Genomic DNA, 17,687 nt, shown 5'->3' with positions numbered 1-17,687 from the left:
CATGAATACACAGCAAACTCTCCCCTGACTGGTCTGTCAGAGAAGATTCAGACCATGGCAATAGCCAGTCTATCCCGGGAGGCTGTTTTAACTACGGACAGTTTTTTTAAATGACCTCAAATCTTTGAAGGAAACCTAGCTTTCAGGAAAACAACTGTTCTATGGGGGGGGGGGGGACAGTTCAGAAATCTATGATTATTTTATGCCACAGCTGCATTTACATGACATTATGCAGTGGTCATCGCCATGAGAAACATGCTTTCACAGTCAGTGCTAAGCATGCTGTAACTCAATTACTCACTAGCAATGGTCTTATCCATCACAGGGTGGGTTGGAGAGATGGCTCTGTGGTTAGGAGTCCTTACTGTCAGACGGGCATGTTGGTGCATTCCTGAGGAAGATTCTACATGCAGAGTTCCAGGACAGCCAGGGCTATATCCAGAGACCCTGTCTCAAAAGCAAGCAAGCAAGCAAACAGACAGACTACTTGTTGTTCTTGAAAAGGACCCAAATTCACTTTCCAGCACCCACACGGGTTTACAACCATCTGCAACTCCAGTTCCAGGGGATCTGACAGTCTCTACTGGCCCCCACAGGCAATACAGACACATGGCATTCAGACAAACACACACACAGGCAAAACAGCTGTACACTGAAAATAAAAATAAATAAATAAACCTCCCAACACCAGCAAACCCATGGAAGACCCCAGGCTTGTTCATTCCTCTTTTATCCAATGTGACAGTTTCTACTGCTCTGAGCTGCAGCAAAGCATCTCCCTCACAGCATTAACTATGCTACTGACGCCTAAAATGAACGTCTCGCCCATTAGTGGGGCAACTAAACACCAACAAGGAAACAGTGTTAACTGAAAAAGAAAGGCTTTGTGGATCCGACCTCTCATTTGGGGATTTTTTATTCCACCCCAATATTTCCATGGAACTTAAAAGTTTAACAACAATCTGATTTTTTTTTAAAAACTAGAATATGCAGTTCTAAACCCGAGGATCGTTTCAAATTATCTTCAGGAGTCTGGAAGCAAAACAGGGCAGTCATTGTCTCACACTGATACATTTCCGTGGGCTTGGGACTTAGCTCAGTGGCAAAAGCAGAAGGCTAGGCTTTCCCAGTACAGGAAAAACAACAAACCAAAAACTATTTGAGGCCAGGGCAGGTGGGCTCAGTGGCTAAGACTGAGGACTGGTCTTGAAGAGGACCCAGTTCAGTTCCCAGCTCCCATAACAGCTCCGGACTCCAGATCCAGGGAATCTGAGACCTTCTTCAGGCCTCAGCCACACTCGCGTGCACACCCCCACCCCTCAGGTCTGTGACGTACATGTGAATGTAATTAAAATAAATAGTCTTGAGAAAAATTAAAATAGTTATAAGCTCCACGGCCATTGAGCGGGAGGGAGTGCCCGCTACCACGTCTGATGACTGGAGTTCAATCCCTGGGACCCTCATGATGAAAGGACTCTCTCAACTCTCTCTAGCTTCCACTTAGACGTCATGGTACATGCAAGCGCTCTCTCTCTCTCTCTCTCTCTCCCTCCCTCTCTCTCTCTCTCTCTCTCTCTCTCTCTCTCCCTCTCTCTCTCTCTCTCTCTCTCACACACACACACACACACACACACACACACACACACACACACACACACACAATGTAATTGGAAAAACTAAACCTTCAACCCTGAACACTTTGTAACTAAAAGCAAACGGTGAGGATACTTAATGAGCCAGAAATTAAGGTCTGTGAGGGGCAAGTACAGATCTAGCTCCTCCCTTAAAGCGTAGGAATCTTAACTTCGGGTTTCTGCTGGTGTTCTACAGCTTGTTTACTGCTCACGGTCTTAGATTACCTGGACAGTTAAGGGCTACATTTGTAAGAGCCCTTTCAGCAGGAAGAACATTGTTCACAAGGCAATTCGCTTGCGCAGGAGGTGAGAGACGCAAATCCATGGGGTGGCATTGGGATGTGTACAGTGTTAAGTAACTGAATCAGAGCACTTGATTACACTGGTTTTCCCCTTCCTTTCATAGTGTACATTAGGAAGCTAGAAACCAATTAAATTAATGTTAAGGCATCATTGACATAATCTTTCCCCAAATATGGACATTCAAAAACAGGAAACGAATTCTTTTTAAATTGTATTATTGGTGTATGTGGGGTTGTACATGTAATAGCAAACGTTCGGAAATCAGAAGACAGTTTGAGAGTTGGTTATCTCCCTTAAATTTTTTGTCTAAGATTTATGTGTATGAGTTTTGCCTGCATGTATGTATGTATGTATGTATGTATGTATGTATGTATGTATATGGCTTGCATGCTATGTCCCACGGGAGCATGAGAGGGTTTGGGGAGCTGTTTTTAGATGGTATGAATGGTTATGAGCCATCAAATGGATGCCGGGAACTGAATCCGGGTCCTCTGGAAGAGCAATAAGTGCTCCTAACCTCTGAGCCATCTCTCCGGCACCCAGTTCATTCCCCCCATGTTGGTTTGGGGGACTGAAGTCAGCTGTCAGTTTTTACTAGCTGAGCCATTCTGATGGCCTGTAATTTTTAAAAAAGCGATTTTTGTGTGTGTGACCATATCTGTGGGCAAGTGTGCACCACAGCAGGGTGTGGAGTTCAGAGGACAACGTGGAGGAATTAGTTTAATATGGGGGGGGGGAACCCCTGAGATTAAAGTCAGGTTGTTAGTGCCCCTCCCCCATAGTCCTTAATTACCAATGAAAAAGCAAGCCGTTACAAAAAAAAGCATATGAGTATATGCTCTCCTTAATGCTTTTGTTGAATAGTTAAAATGAAGGCCTTTTTCAATGGGATTTAATTTCCCTGGGTTGGGTTAAGTGTGGTAAGTGCTCTACACAGAGCTGACATAGTTCTTCAAAACAGGTGATAGAAATTGGGATATCTCACCAATGCCCCGGGGTCTAAGCACAGGGTAGCCCACACTAACCTGCACTTGCCAAGATGAGGCACTGCTCAGCTGAAATTTCTAAGTCTCTTGGAACTCGCTGTAAATACGGCCTGGTTTAGGCCCATTTAGAGCCACTCAGGACCAAGAGTCTCAAGGCTGTGTTGTTACCACGGTTTCACTTCCGTCCTGCAGGCTGAATTTGCTGGCACACTTGCTCTCTAGCCCATTCCTACTTTTGATTCTTTTAGACAGGGTCCCTTGCGGTCTTGGACTCTTGATCCTCTTGCCTCAGCCTCTCTTGTCCTGAGGCGATGGGCGTTTGTCACCACGTCTAGCTCAGCGTCCCGTTCTTAAATGGTTAGTACACTTCAGCGACTGAACTTTTATTACAAAAACATCCACGAGCTAAAACGGATATTTAAAATCTTTATTGTTTCGTCATCAAAAGTTCTCTCTCTCTCCACCGCAGAATGACAATGCGTTGGTGCTTACTTGTGAGTAGCCAGCCTAGGAACCAGAGATGAGACTGGCAAGCCAGTGTCATGTGGGACAAGCAATGCTGCTAAGATTAGTACCCAGAAAGAATGTGCAGCTGTTAGAAGAGGAGGCTACGGCCAAGCGCTCAGCACTTCGTGTGTGAAGGAGGAACCTCCCGCTCCACCCTGATCCCAGGCAGGGCTCTGACCATGTCCACACCCGCCCTCGAGTCTCCCTCATCATTACTCAACAAGCCATTTCTGGTCTAACCCACAAACGGCACAGCCGCATTTGGGCATTTCATACTGCTTCCCACCTCCCAGCCAAAGGTAATGAAACATGGGTCAAGGCAAACAAAAACAAAATAAAAACTGCAGCTTTAGGCGTCTTTAGTAAAAAGCTGAACAAACTTGGTGCATTTTTCTGGGTTTTGCTGTTTTTGTTTGTTTTTTTGAGAAATAAACTGTAGAAAAAAAAAACAACAAAAGACAGTTGTCATGGTTACTCATTTTCAGCTAAAGGCAGAACACTTCTTTTTATGTGAGCACACCAGAGAAACATACAAATGTCCTCACAAAATACTGCTGGATCAGTCCGAACATTTTCATAACCAGCTCTTAGGTTAAGTACTGAGAACTGAAGAAGCAAATGACTGCTACGATGTGGTCATGCCTGGTCACCATTTTTGGTCAGGTCTGTGTTTGAAGCTCTGACATAGCTGGATTTGGCTACTCTGTATTAACACATACAATAGATACCTTCCTTACAACAGCAGATCCATCACCATGAAACCAAAGCCCAGACAACTGAGAGGTTTACAGCAAGCCTGCCTTAAATGTTTTTAAAATACATGTGCTGTAAGGTTGGGAGACTACTCTTTCCACTGTCTAAGTCTTACAACTGTTTGCTCCTGGATTACCTGCAAGACTAACGAGTCACTTGTGAATCACATCAAGGCCTTGTGGGGGAGGGGCACTCTGAACGTATGGCATAGCAATCGGTTTCCTAGTAGTCAAACATTTCTAAACATTATTAAACTATATTTGAAAAGTTCTTTTACTTAGTATATACAATGTACAAAATAAGTTAAAAGGAGGAAGCAGAGGGAAGTTTTTGAGCATCTACACTGCAAACACACACCTGTTCCATGCATATCCCTTTTGTCCTCCAAACCATGAGAGGTGACGGAGCTCACACTCGTCACCACAGATGAAGACAGCACTCAGACAGTGGGAAGCCAACGTCGCTTCTTCCCACACGGCAACTCACTTGCTTTGACCATAATAAACAAGAATATAAACTGGATCTCTGAACTTTTCACACGTGTACCTTAGAGTTTAACATAAATTCTTCCAACAGTTGAGGAGAAAAGCACTCTTTTATAGCAATTCCACAAAATAATTTTCAATTCACAAAACACCTGTCCACTAGTAAAACCAGCAACCCTTATGGAGGGCATGGGCAGGGTTAGTCGGCCCCCCTGAGGTATAAATGCAGCTATCTTTGCACTGAGTAAATAGTAGATAAAGTGTGTCAACGCTCTGCATGTTTGCATTTACCTGGAGTGATGGCATCCTGACTGGATGAAAACTTACGTATAGTTTTTTATAATGGAGACTAACTGATTTTTAGAGAAAATATGTACTTTAGCCCATAGTACAGCCAGAAGTTCTGAATTCCTAAACCAGTGCAAATGGTCATTACATCTTAAAAAATGTGTAACATTGCATACTGATTTTAAAACAACTGAACAGGGAAAACATGTACGTATTGAGATTTAGCAGGACACCATGGAAAGCATAGGCTAGAGAAGTGGGAAAACAGTCAAGCTTTTCCAAAAGAGAAAATCCTTTTAATCCTTAGCAGGTCCCTGTGGAAACAGGAGGCGGATAACAGTGAGAAGGGAGCACCTAGGACACCCCCAGAGGCTCGCCAACAAGTCAGCATCACGGCCCCTCTCCTGTGCACGGGCGGGCGGACAGACGGACGGACGGCCGATGACAGAAGTCCATGTGACTACAGTTCAGCAGCGCTTCACCATTGCTGCCAGCTGAAGTCATCATTGCTCCCGAAGACCAGGAAGAAGCCTAGAATAGTCGCGAAGATGACTGTGTTTCCGGTGAGAACAAGTGCGCATGCTCCCCATTCAATCTGCGGAGGGAAGAGAGACAGTGAGCAGGCGCGTACAGCAAAGGCACCGCGGGGCAAATCAATGCTCTGTGCTTTAGTCGACCTCGGCCTTAAGGAACCTTCACAGTACATCGCCCACAACCTTTATGTGCCTTCATTTGCTACCGACTGATCGAAACAAAGAGAGTTAGGAGGCGATAATCCTTCGGAAAGAAGCTTAGCTTCGAGAACGGCCACTGTAGCGTCCACTGTAGCGTCTTCCTTTGGCTGCAGTCCTGAGGGTCCATCCCAGGGTCCTGTGCATCTAGGATGCACCCTGCCCCTGGACCCCAGCACCACATGGGATTCTGTAATTACTGAACACAAAGGAAGTTACTCTTAGTGACTCTAAAATCTTGTTTGGGGCTAAAACTGAACTCTCAGCACCAATGAGGGAAACAATACTTGCGCTTTCTCTGATGGGGCAGAGGGAATGACTGCTTCTACCACACGGAGTGGAGCTAGACTCCACCCTTCTCTCCACCTTTCCAGAGCTGGAGGTGTGACTCTGGGTGCAAGTCTGCCCTTTCTCCTCTTTCACACTTTCCCAGCTACAGAGGATAAACTAACTTCTCACACATCTACGTCAATGGTTCTCAACCAGGCAGCATTTCAGATATCCCGCATTTCAGATATTTACGTTATGATTCATAAGCAAAATTACAGCTATGAAATAGCAACAAAATAAGTTTATGGTTGGGGTCACCACAACACGAGGAACTGTATTAAAGGGTCGCTGCATGAGGAGGGCGGAGAAGCGCTGGTTTCCGGTTTTACAGGGCAGGTCCAAGGATGCACAGCACAGTTACTGTGCCCTTCTGCTACAGACCCAAGCCACGCCCTCCGACAGTTGACAGCAGGAACCAATGGAAAGCTGAGGTCTTAAAGCGCCCTCTCCATCCTAACATCTCTCACCTCACTCTGCACCAGATGTGCTCTGGCAAATCTGACATAACGCCTCTCATCTCTGGTATAGAAGCCTTCACGGAGCATGGTGACTCACCAGATGTGCCCTGGCAAACACTACAGGGAGCCCAAAGGCCGAGACGACGACACCTGTGGTGAGGAATATGGCGAGCTCCTTACAAGCGTTGCTCATGGCGTCTGTGTCGTCCACCAATCTTCTGGCTATGCAGTACGGAATGGGCGAGAGGATGTAAAAGAAGAGAACGAAGAGGGGCCAGTATTGGCTGGAAAAGAAAACGGAGTCAGTGGCCGTGCAGTCAGCCGTGTCGCCTTCCAACACTGACTATGCTCCTGTTGTAGACCAGAGGACAAGAGAGCAAACAAGATGCCCTTGAAAACAAACCCGCAGGCTCATGTGGGAAGCGCGGTCAGCTCGCCCTGTGTTCAATTACGGCACAAGAATAAAAATGTCTACTGACAAAATGCTTTGTGAACTGAAGCCCCCTCAAGACATTCACTTTAGCTTCTAAGAAGGCATACTGAAAACAAGACATTTACACAAAATCTTTTAAAGATTGGTGTCTTATTGTAATGTTAGTGCACCCATGATTCCTCTCACTGAAACCCGAGTATAGGTGGTAACAGAAGACAGTATTGAAAACCACAGGCTTAGTCTGTCATCGTGAGCCATGCTGTGCCGATGTCACTTTCTGGCTTTGGCAAGTGCAGTGGAAGAAGCCGTGTGAAAGGATCCACCTCTTTGCGATGGTTCAACAGTCTATAGAAACAAAGGCCTTTAAAGCCGGCAAGCTTGATTACGGACACAGTGGAGACTTGTTAGAGCTATCTGTTATGCTTTCTTTTTAAAAAAAAGATTTTTTTTTTGTTTTGTTTTCATTTTTCTAGACTGGGGTTTCTCTGTGTAGCCCTAGCTATTCTGGAACTTGCTCTGTAGATCAGGGCGGCCTTTGATGCAGAGATCTGCCTGTCTCTGCCTCCCAGTGCAGATTCAAGGCACGCACTGACACCAGGCTAGGAAGATCTGTTTTTATTTGAGTGTTGTGCATGACTGCGTGTATCACGTGCATGCAGTACCCGAAGAGGCCAGCAGAGGGTGGCATATCGCCTGGAACTGGAGCTACAGATAGTTGTGAGGCGGCAGGTGGGTGTTGGGAAATGAACCCAGGTCCTCTGGAAGCACTGAGCCATCCTTCCAACACAAATTTAGCCATGGTGAAACTCTACATAATACCATGTATATATAGATTTACAGTCCTTCCTCATTGCTTAAGGCTAAGCATCTTGTCACAAAGACACCCAGTCATTTGTTCTGGGTGCGCATGTTTCCACTGTGCTGGTGTGTGTGCATGTTTACCGTTATGGAGGCCAGGGAACAACCGTGGCTGCTGCTCCACTTCTGTTTGAGGAACTGACCCCAACGGCCTGGGGCTTGCCAAATAAACAGGCATCGAGTTCTCCGCCTCCCTAGCTCTCTACACTCTGCTTCTGCAGGAGGGGTTGGGGTTTTATTTTTTTTATTTTTTTTGGTTCTTTTTTTCGGAGCTGGGGACCGAACCCAGGGCCTTGCGCTTCCTAGGCAAGCGCTCTACCACTGAGCTAAATCCCCAGCCCCGGGGTTGGGGTTTTGAAATCAGCCCTCACCCTTACACAGCAGGCAGTTTCCTAGCTGCGTTAACCCTCCAGCCTCTACACTTTACACTTTACACGTGTGAATGTGTGTTCATGTACACAGTGTGGGCGTCAGAGAAGACTCCTGGAGGTCAAGTTTTACCTACTGCATTGTTGAAACAGCGTCTGTGTTTGCTGATGTGCACGCTAGGCCTCCTTGGCCTGCAGCGCTCACAGGTTCTTTCTGTCTTCACTTTCTTCTCCTCAGGACACTGGGATTGCAGACGTGTGCTCCCACACTGGGCTAGTACACAGCGTCTTGGGATTTGAACTTACGTCCTCATGTCTCTACTGCAAGTGTTCTATCCACTACACCATCTCTCACCTCATAATTTAGCTGTGGATGGGCATTTATGATGTCATCAGTTTTCCAGCTTTGCTATTACATGTATTATATATAAAATAGTATGTTTTGCTATTTACTCGGCAATATTCTCACCCAACTCTGTGTGTCTTGCAAGCAACTGTAAGTGGATTTGTATGAGGATTTCTAAGAAGGGGAGGGCCAGTTCAAGGAACTACAGGATACAGGCAAAGTAGTTCCAAGAAACGGCAACTCCTCCCTTTCTAAACCCCTGCCCGCTTAGTCCTAGCCTGCCAGAACCCAGCAGTGCCCGCCCACTTCCTTTACCTTTGCTAGTGGATTTCATGTAGTACTGAGTGGGATTTGGTATGTTTCCACTTGCTTATTAGCGGCACAATTCTCTTGCGATTTGTGGCCCACTTCTATTCAGTTTTTGAAAACTAAGTTCCTTAAATATTAATTTAAAAAGTTTTCTGTACTGGGCACAGTGATGTATACCTGGAATTCGAGAACTTGAAGGCTGGAGTGGGTTGACTGAATGACACTAGCCTGGGCTACCCAGGGAGACAATGCCTCAATAGAAAGTTCTTCCCACTCTAGGGGAAGCAACTACCTAGAGCTGGGTCTAGAAGCTGCCTGTGTTGCCTCCTGTAAAGGACGCTTTAGGCTTTGTTGGAGGATTATCGAGGGCAGCAGGACTGAGTTTCTGTCACCAGGTCATTACAGAAGCAGGTCACAGCCAAACCTCTCTCTACGTTGGCATTCTAGAGTCTTTACAAGTAAACTGTAAGTGAGGATCTTCAGAAGAGGATCATGTCAGTAAATGAATGTTTCCCGGCATTTCTTGTATGGTAGAACTCAAAGCATGCTAAACACTTTAGTAGAAGAATTTTACTTTTAAGCATTCAAAAAGAAAACAAAATGACATACTTGTATATTGGAAGGGCACATCCAAGCATCAAAAACATCAGTCCGATAGCTCCTCCAAAGGACAAACTAATTAAAGCTGCAAAACAAAAGTCCCAGAGATTAATCAGTTAGGCGGCCATAGTGTCATCTCTGTTCACACACACACCAGCCTGGACCTGGAATCCCAGAAGTGAGAACTTCTACCTCCCCTCAAAATTCAAGTTGTTAAAAGTGAATCGTCCCACATTGGGAGTAGCAGCTCAGGCCTGTTCATCTCAGCACTCAAGAGACCGAGGCAGGAGGATTACAACAAACTAAAGATAGACCGGTTTGAGATACAGGGTAAGACCCAATGTCAAAAAGTAAAACAAAATGTGCACTGTCTTCAAAACAGTGGATGACTCAGTTTCCGAGTAAGTTTCTATGGCATCCCCAAAACAGAACTACCTGTTAGAGGTTGAACGCCCTCCTTAATCCCCAGAAAGGCTCTGAAATTTGGGATGTCAGCCAGGCCTGGTGACATGCGCCTTTAATCCCATCTCTAGGGAGGCAGGGGCAGTGGTACTCTGGTCTACATAGTGAGTTCCAGGCTGACCAGGGATACACAGTGGACACATAGTGGACACATAGTGGACACACAGTGGATACAAAGTGATACACAGTGAAACCTCGTCTGAAACGTGCTCTGCATCCCAAGTATCTATTATGTACATTCAAATATTTCTAAGTCTGAGGAACCCACAAGCTGACCACCGTTGGTTCCAATCACCCCCAACAGGGAACACTTATCCTGTACATCAGTTCTGACCTAACACTCACCAATTACTGGTTCCATGTCTCCGAACTACTAAGGCCCACAGAGTTAACATCCCATGCCCCAACACTGTATGTAGTCCATACATGAGTCAAGCACTAAGGCCAGTTCAATTCCTGGAATCCATATAGAAATGACAGGAGAAAATCACTCGAAATTGTCTTCAGACCTCACCTCCACCACACAATAACACTCATTATTCCCACGAAGGGGGGGAGGAGAAGGGGCAGAAAAGTCTCACCAAAACAGAAACACAAAGGCACAAAACTGAAAGAAAAGCTGCCTGAGAGAATGTGTAGTTTATTTATATGTTTTCTTTTTGTTTTAATTATTTTTAAACAAGGTCTCACTGGCCCTGGCTAGCCTGGACTTTGCTATGTAAACCACGTTGGCCTCAAACTCACACAGTTCCAACCTGCCTCTGCCTCTTTTTCTTTTTTTAAAATGTTTATTTTAAAGTTCACTGTTACTATCTTCAGACACACCAGAAGAAACCCTCGGTTTCCATTACAGATGGTTGTGAGCCACCCTGTGGTTGCTGGGAATTGAACTCAGGATCTCTGGAAGAGCAATCAGTGCTCTTAACCGCTGAGCCATCTCTCCAGCTCCTGCCTCTGCCTCTCAAGTGTTGGGATTAAAGGTATGTGCCACCACGCCTGTCTCATTACTTTTTTAAGGAAATGAGAATAGATTTACTATATCGACCTCACAGTAGCGACCTGCCTGTAGTTACTATTAGTCTTTCAACTCTGGCTTTGTTCCCGGTTCCTTAAATTCTAGAACTGCAGGGTTGCAGTGCAGCCTGGTGTGGATCTGGTACCACTGTCTTACCACAGCACAGAAGAATATGCCTTCCTTCATAGGATTCACCTTGGAAGCTCCCTGGACATGGCTGGTGTACTTCAAAGTGAGAAATAACTTTATTATGTATATAATCAATGACCTAGATATCAACCAAAAGAAAACTGATCAGTTGGACTTCCACACAGCCTGCATTTCTGCATCCTGGATGGCTGAGAATGACCTGTTGGTGAGATCTGCTCCATTAATTGTTTGTCTGTATTTACTTTGGGTGGAGGTCAGAGCATCATGACTTGCAGGAGTTGTTCTCTTCCCCGATGTGCATTCTGGGGGCTGAACTTTGGTCGTCAGGCTTAGCAGTAAGCACTCTTCCTCACTCTTGAGCCACTTTGCCGGCTTTTAAAAATGGTCTAGCCTTAACAGCAAAGTCAAAATCCAAAGGGATGTAAGATCTAAAATTTACCAGGTAAAAAAACTACAGCACACAAACCAAAATTAGAGGCGCAGGGGGAGTCAGACAGTGCCTTCTACTACAGACAAGATGGCCGCTGACACTGTCTTGGCAGGCTGGGTGTCAGCTGGGGTGCTGAATACAAGAAGGGTCAGGCCACCAGGCTACCACGGACAGTGTACTTAGTTCTTAATGTCGTTATGATTTATACTTCAAGGAACAGTGGGGAGAAGTCAAGGGAATGTTCCTTTCATTTTAAACAGCAAACAGGACTTCAGGCTTACAGGGACAACTAAGGAGAACACAGAGCTTCCCTCCTGTCCCTCATGGTCCTGTCTACGGCCCTTGACTTTGCCACATAGCAATAGTTGTGGCGTTATATACTGCCCTCTTTCCTATTCTGGAAACCCACAGCTACTTCACCAACAGGGCTTCTGTGCATGTTTGTCACCCTACCGCAGTTTTTTTATTCATTTGGGAAATACTGATTGAGGCCAGACACACAGCAGAGACCCAGCAAGGATCTCACTGGCTCCCTCAAGCTCCTGGAGCCTGCGTTCCTGCCCCACTGTCTCTCCTCCAGCTATGATTCTCTTCAGAAGTCAACTCAAGCGTCTGTTCCTCACAGCCACACAAACTCTGTCACTGTAGTTGTTACTGGTTTACGTAGGGCTAGGGACCAGCTCAGGGAAACAGTGCTTGCCCCGTGTGCTTGAGGATCTGGATTCAACCCTCACGTATTACAATTATTTATTCACACAACAAATACACAGAGCACTGAGTATGTTATAGTGGGAGAATAAAACAGCTCCTTAAAATGATCACATTTTATTTATTATATGCTATCTGTGTGCACAAGCTGATGAGCCATCCTGCCAGCCCACAAAATAATAAACAAGGACAGGGTGTGGTGGTGCACTCTGGGAATTCTAGCAGTTGGGAGGTGGAAGCAGCGAGGACCAGGGTTTAAGGCCAGCCTGGGTTACTTGAGACCCTGTCTCAAAAGCAAGCAAGCAAGCAAGCAAGCAAGCAAGCAAGCAAGCAAGCAAGCAAGCAAGCAAGCACATAAACAACGAGGCTGCCTCAACTGTGAGGCTGCTGCGGTCCTCCTGAGGAGTCTTCCACCTGCTCACCGAGCACTTTCACTTTCTTAACTGCCTTTGGTTCCCAGAACAGGATTTATGTCCATGGACCTAATTTATGGTCTCCCGCAAAGATGGGAACCCTTTAATGAAGAATTTTGAGTCCTCAGGATTTTGTGTAGTGGCTGGCTGGCATAAAGTAGGTGCTCAGTAAACACTTAACGAAGGAATTACTGAGAAAGGGAGACGGAACACTGTTTGTTCAATACACATGAGTTCTGCAGGAAGTTAGACTTAAAGGACAAATGCCCGGTGATGACCTCGAGCAGGTAGGGTAAGGGGTGGGAATGCGGGTTCCTGACAGGGCGGCATCGCTGATGAGGCAACAACTGATAATCAAGGAATGCAGGAAGAGGTGCAGGTGTGTGCCGGGCCTTCGACTGCATGAAGCTCCTTCCTCTGCAACCACAGCTGCAATTCTAAATTGATTCTGAAACGATTCTGATTTCCTCCCCCAAAGGTCGGCTTCTGACACCCATGCCCCAGCTTAAACACTCAGTAACAAAGAAGGGATACTGCCTGGGGCTGGGGTAGCAACAGCAGAGTGTCTGCTACTACCCACTAACCAGTTACCTAGGTAATTTATTTAATTCAGCTCTTCCTTTTACAAGCGAGGAAGACTGCTAGGTGGTGGTGGTGGTGGAGGAGGCAGAGGCAGGTAAATTTGAGGGTCAGCCTGGTCTACAGAGTGAGTTCCAGGACAGTCAGAAATACACAGAGACCAGTCTCAAAAAACAACAACAAAATGGAGAGAGAGAGAGAGAGAGAGAGAGAGAGAGAGAGAGAGAGAGAGAGAGAGACTGTATCCTACTATGAAGGTTGAGGCAAGTTGAGTGTGGGTTTCAGGGTATCCTGGACTACATAATGCTCAAAAAAGCAAATGCACAAGTTAATAATAAAAGTTAACGGGGTTGGGGATTTAGCTCAGTGGTAGAGCGCTTGCCTAGCAAGCCCAAGGCCCTGGGTTCAGTTCCCAGGTCCGAAAAAAAGAAAAAAAAAAGTTAACTTAAAAGACTTTTTTAAAAAAAATCAAGGGCTGGAGAGATGGCTCAGCTGTTAAGAGCACTGACTGCTCTTCCAGAGGTTCTGAGTCCAACTCCCAGCAACCACATGGTGGCTCACAACCATCTGTAATGAGATCCGATGCCCTCTTCTGATGTCTGAAGACAGTTACAGTGTACTCCCATACATAAAATATATAAATAATTTTAAAAAATAAAATAAAAAAATCAAGAAACTTAAAGATAAGGTTCTGGCACTGAAACACATTTAAAACTCAAGCTTTTATTACAGCTACTATATCAATATCCTAAGAAAAGTATTATGTTTTAAGTGTTTACTTCATTATGAATGTGTGTGTCTGTACGTGTGTCGATGAGTGTCTACTGAGCTGCAGTTACAGGCTTTTGTGAGCTGCTGGGTAGGGATGCTCGGATCTGAGCTCTGTTCTGTTAACTGCTGAGCCATCTCTCCAGTCCATAAAATTACCAATGCGTTTATTTATACAAGGTCCAATTCCTTTCAAGTACTGACATACAAAAAAAAAGCAAGCCCCGTGGAAGTGTCTAGGGAAATCAAGATACCCTAGGGTCATATTTCCATGCATTCAATACTCAGTACTTAGAAGATGTTCGAAAACATCTGCATGTGACATCTCATCTCTTAAGTCATCACAGATAAAAGCTGACACAAGTAATATGCTGCTCCAAAGTGCTCCCCAAACCAGTAATGTCTCTTCAGTCTATGACATGGGCAGCTAGGTGGCCTATTTTATATAAACGGTGTCTTTTTTTTTTTTTTCTTTTTTTCTTTTTTTCGGAGCTGGGGACCGAACCCAGGGCCTTGCGCTTGCTAGGCAAGCGCTCTACCACTGAGCTAAATCCCCAACCCCTATAAACGGTGTCTTAAGTGACACACCAGGAAGGTAAGAATTCATACAGCAATTGACTGATGCACCATTCGGAAAATCAAATGGAGAGGAGTGTGGTTTCTACTCCCAAAGCCTCCAGGCCGGGGAAGGAACAGCCCAATTACCTAGCAAAAATCTCTCAAGATGACTGTTCTGGAACTACAAAGACAGAGGTGAAGGGGTCAAGCTCCCCAGCCTGGGAGTTAGCAGAAAATATAATTTATCACGAAGTAACAGGTCATGGTCTCTACAGCGATACTCCTTAATATAAAGGTAATATAAAGGCCAACAGGAAGAAATATCTTGATAAGCAATCCGTAACTTTAAATACCACTGAAATCTTTACAAAGTAAAATACCCCACCCCACCCCCGTTCACTGTCACCAGATTAACATTACCCAGATTTGGAGAACCATAAAGCTGTTTTCTTTAATTTAAAAAAAAAAAAAAAAGTCCCTCATTAACGCCACGGAAGGGGGAAGAGGAACACAGGCAACATCCTAAAAAAACTGACAGCACTTTACAATGACATCCATCCACATTAGGATGTGAAATGGTCTATTATAGCTCAAAAAGAGATCTGAAAGTGTCCTAGTTCCTCGGATGACAAGGTTCTATACGAGAAATAAAATGTTTCTTAGGCACCGAAAATAAACGAGACACCAGAAAAATGTGACCCTGGGAAAAAAGCTCAACCAAAGTCGCCCTTACCAGTCGGAGGCACCACTATCGAACTGTTTTTACTTCCAACTGGGTTGTCTCTTCTACAAAGCAGGTCAAGAAATCAAAGCGATCCGCTGATAAGTAAATACAAAACTTTGCTTCTAACCCCAGGGGCAAGACTACTGAGCAACGTTCCCTCTTCCCAAAGAATGCGACATCCAGTCTCTCTAAAGAAAACACACGAATAGACAAAGTAACCTTTCATCAAGGTGTTCGTTACCTTTTCTCTTTAAAAAAAAAAAAATCATAACTAAAAAGTGTCAACGTGCACTTGTGGGGGAAAGGAAGCCGGGAGCACCCTGGGTTAGCATCCGGGCTCTGCTGCACCCTACAAACACCAAAGATGCATTCGATTTAGAGGCAGGGAAAGCTGGTGCACCCGGATCCCGGGAGTGGATGCGGAGCCCAGGTTTCGGAGAGGGCTGCGTTCGTGCCTCCGGTGGGAAACCACACTGGTTTGCCCTGCGGGGCATCCCTCCGGTTCGCAGCCCTCAATGTCTCTGGTTGCAAACTCGCGCAGAACGCGTCGGTGGCCGGGCTGCCCGGTTCTGGTCCAGGGGCGGAGCGCCACCGCCGGAGGAGCCGGGCTCGGTGGTCCCCACGCCGCTCCGCCCCATCCCCGCGGCCCCGGCCCCGCGGCCCGCAGCCCAGGCCCACCTTTGATGCCCGCCATGGCGGTGACGTCGCTCCTGGCTTCACGACCCGGGCGGTGGCCCGGAGACCCGAGACGCGCGGCGGCCGCCAGACAACACCCGGAAGTGCACGCCGCTGCACTTCCGCCGGCGGCTCGCGCGGGGGCGTGGGGGCGCGCGAGGGCGGCCTTCTTCCTTCGAGGCTGCGGGGCCAGCCGGGACGTGCGGGATAGGACTGTGGTTCCTGTCAAGCCCCGGAGGCAGCACCGGCCCGAAGTCACCGCGGTCTCGGGAAAAAGACCTCGTGATTTTTGCGGGATCGCTTCACGTTCTGCACAGCGAGCCCATTTCTCCTCCCACCACCCAGTCTGTGACACGGGAAATGGGTGGTCGCTGCTTCTCTCCTTGGGTTCCTACACAGATCCGGATCTCAAGAGATCAGTCCCCCCCAACGCCCCCTCCAGAGTTCAACGGGCGGAGTCATGGATGGGAACATAAAGATGCAACCCCTTGGGAGTCTGAGAGCTTTTCTGTCTTCTTGGTGACAAAAGGGATGGGGGCGGGGTCGCCCCGCAGAGATCCAATATATTTATGTAAGCTTCCCACATAGTATATGCTGGGGAACTGGGATGAGCAAAACTAGGTGTAGTGTCTGCCCTCGGGTTGTTTGCAGACTAGAGAGAATACGCAAAAGAGAGCAAAAGTGCAACGAAGATAATGGCTAGCCGAAATACACCACTGGGGCATAAAGATGACTTTAGCTGAAGTCAATTAAAAGAGAGAGAGGGGGAGGGGGAACCCTTTTTCTGTACAAAAGCAGACCACGTTAAGTTTCTCCTTGTAAAGGTAGCAGGAACTTCCAGGTGTTACAAGAAAAGATATTTGCAACACAAAATTTCCCATTTGTAAATATTTTCATTCCGGGGAAGAGACAGATGCCTCTACAAACAGCAGCAATTGGAGTGTGTAGAAATGTTACAAAAATAGCCTTTATTTCCCTTAGTTCCCCCCTGAAAGCCCAAATTTCTTCCATCTAGTTGCTTTCCCACAACATATTGCCTCCTATATGTCAGACCAAGCCGGTTGAGTTTTCCCTTATTCCGAGCCTTGCTAAGCCTGTGAAATACACTCTTTCCTTTAAATCGGCCTTACAGCTATTAATATGTCTGTCTCCGCTGTTGAAACTGAGAAGGCAGAGACAACCTCTATCCTAGAAATATCTAGGAAATAGATGTGGGAAAAAAGTTTGATCTGACAGGATTCGTTTAATGGAAGACAAAGTTGGGTTTGTGTGTGTGTGTGTGTGTGTGTGTGTGTGTGTGTGTGTGTGTGTACTGGGGCAGAGGGTGGAGCATGCTTTTTTGCCAACAAATGAAACAGGGAACTTGGAAAGTTGGAGAGAGGAGAAGTCAATGGGAAGTCAATGGGTTGGTCAGGGTCGTAGGTCCAAGAAGTTTTGGAATTTGTACCTACACAGACTAAAAGGGAGTCATCCTATGAGTTTATTGGGTGAGAACTGAAACTGGGAACCAGGAGCTCATGGGCGTATTAAGATCATAACAGGGAAACCTAGCCCAGGAATTCATGGGGCAGGAAAGACTGTGGAAAGAGTGTCTCTCTTGCCCGAACCTCGTAAAGTTTTGGATATTTGACAATGAGATGGTCTGGCTCTATACCAACCTATTACAGGATTCCTGGTGTGTGTGTGTCAAGGATCAAGGACCTCCCGACTCTGTTTCCCAATGTTGACCCAGCCCACTCCACTGTCTGCCTCTCCACCTGTTCATCTGTTGGGACCTGGACCTGATTCTCCGCTTCCTGCCCTGGATTCTGCTTGC

The 17,687-nt window shown here is 46.3% G+C and overlaps 1 protein-coding gene and 1 long non-coding RNA gene across 2 annotated transcripts; one reads left to right on the top strand and one right to left on the bottom strand.

Annotated features, from left to right (window-relative positions):
- Positions 1-3,329: 3,329 nt before the first annotated feature.
- Positions 3,330-15,958, bottom strand: Leprotl1 (leptin receptor overlapping transcript-like 1). Its single transcript, NM_001013188.3, has 4 exons — positions 15,875-15,958; positions 9,399-9,474; positions 6,573-6,759; positions 3,330-5,551 (listed from the first exon to the last, which is right to left on the bottom strand). Exons 1-4 carry the CDS (start codon positions 15,888-15,890, stop codon positions 5,435-5,437), a joined length of 396 nt encoding a protein of 131 aa, NP_001013206.1. The 5' UTR covers positions 15,891-15,958; the 3' UTR covers positions 3,330-5,434.
- On the top strand, positions 6,759-14,685 carry LOC134482512 (uncharacterized). Its single transcript, XR_010058733.1, has 2 exons — positions 6,759-8,630; positions 10,972-14,685. It is a non-coding gene; the product is annotated as an uncharacterized LOC134482512 (long non-coding RNA).
- Positions 15,959-17,687: the final 1,729 nt, after the last annotated feature.

This window comes from Rattus norvegicus, chromosome 16 (assembly GCF_036323735.1).
Source record: "Rattus norvegicus strain BN/NHsdMcwi chromosome 16, GRCr8, whole genome shotgun sequence".
Classification (NCBI taxonomy): Eukaryota; Metazoa; Chordata; class Mammalia; order Rodentia; family Muridae; genus Rattus; species Rattus norvegicus.
The sequence above is the reverse complement of the archived record's forward strand: the minus strand, read 5'-3'. Positions and strand labels throughout refer to the sequence as shown.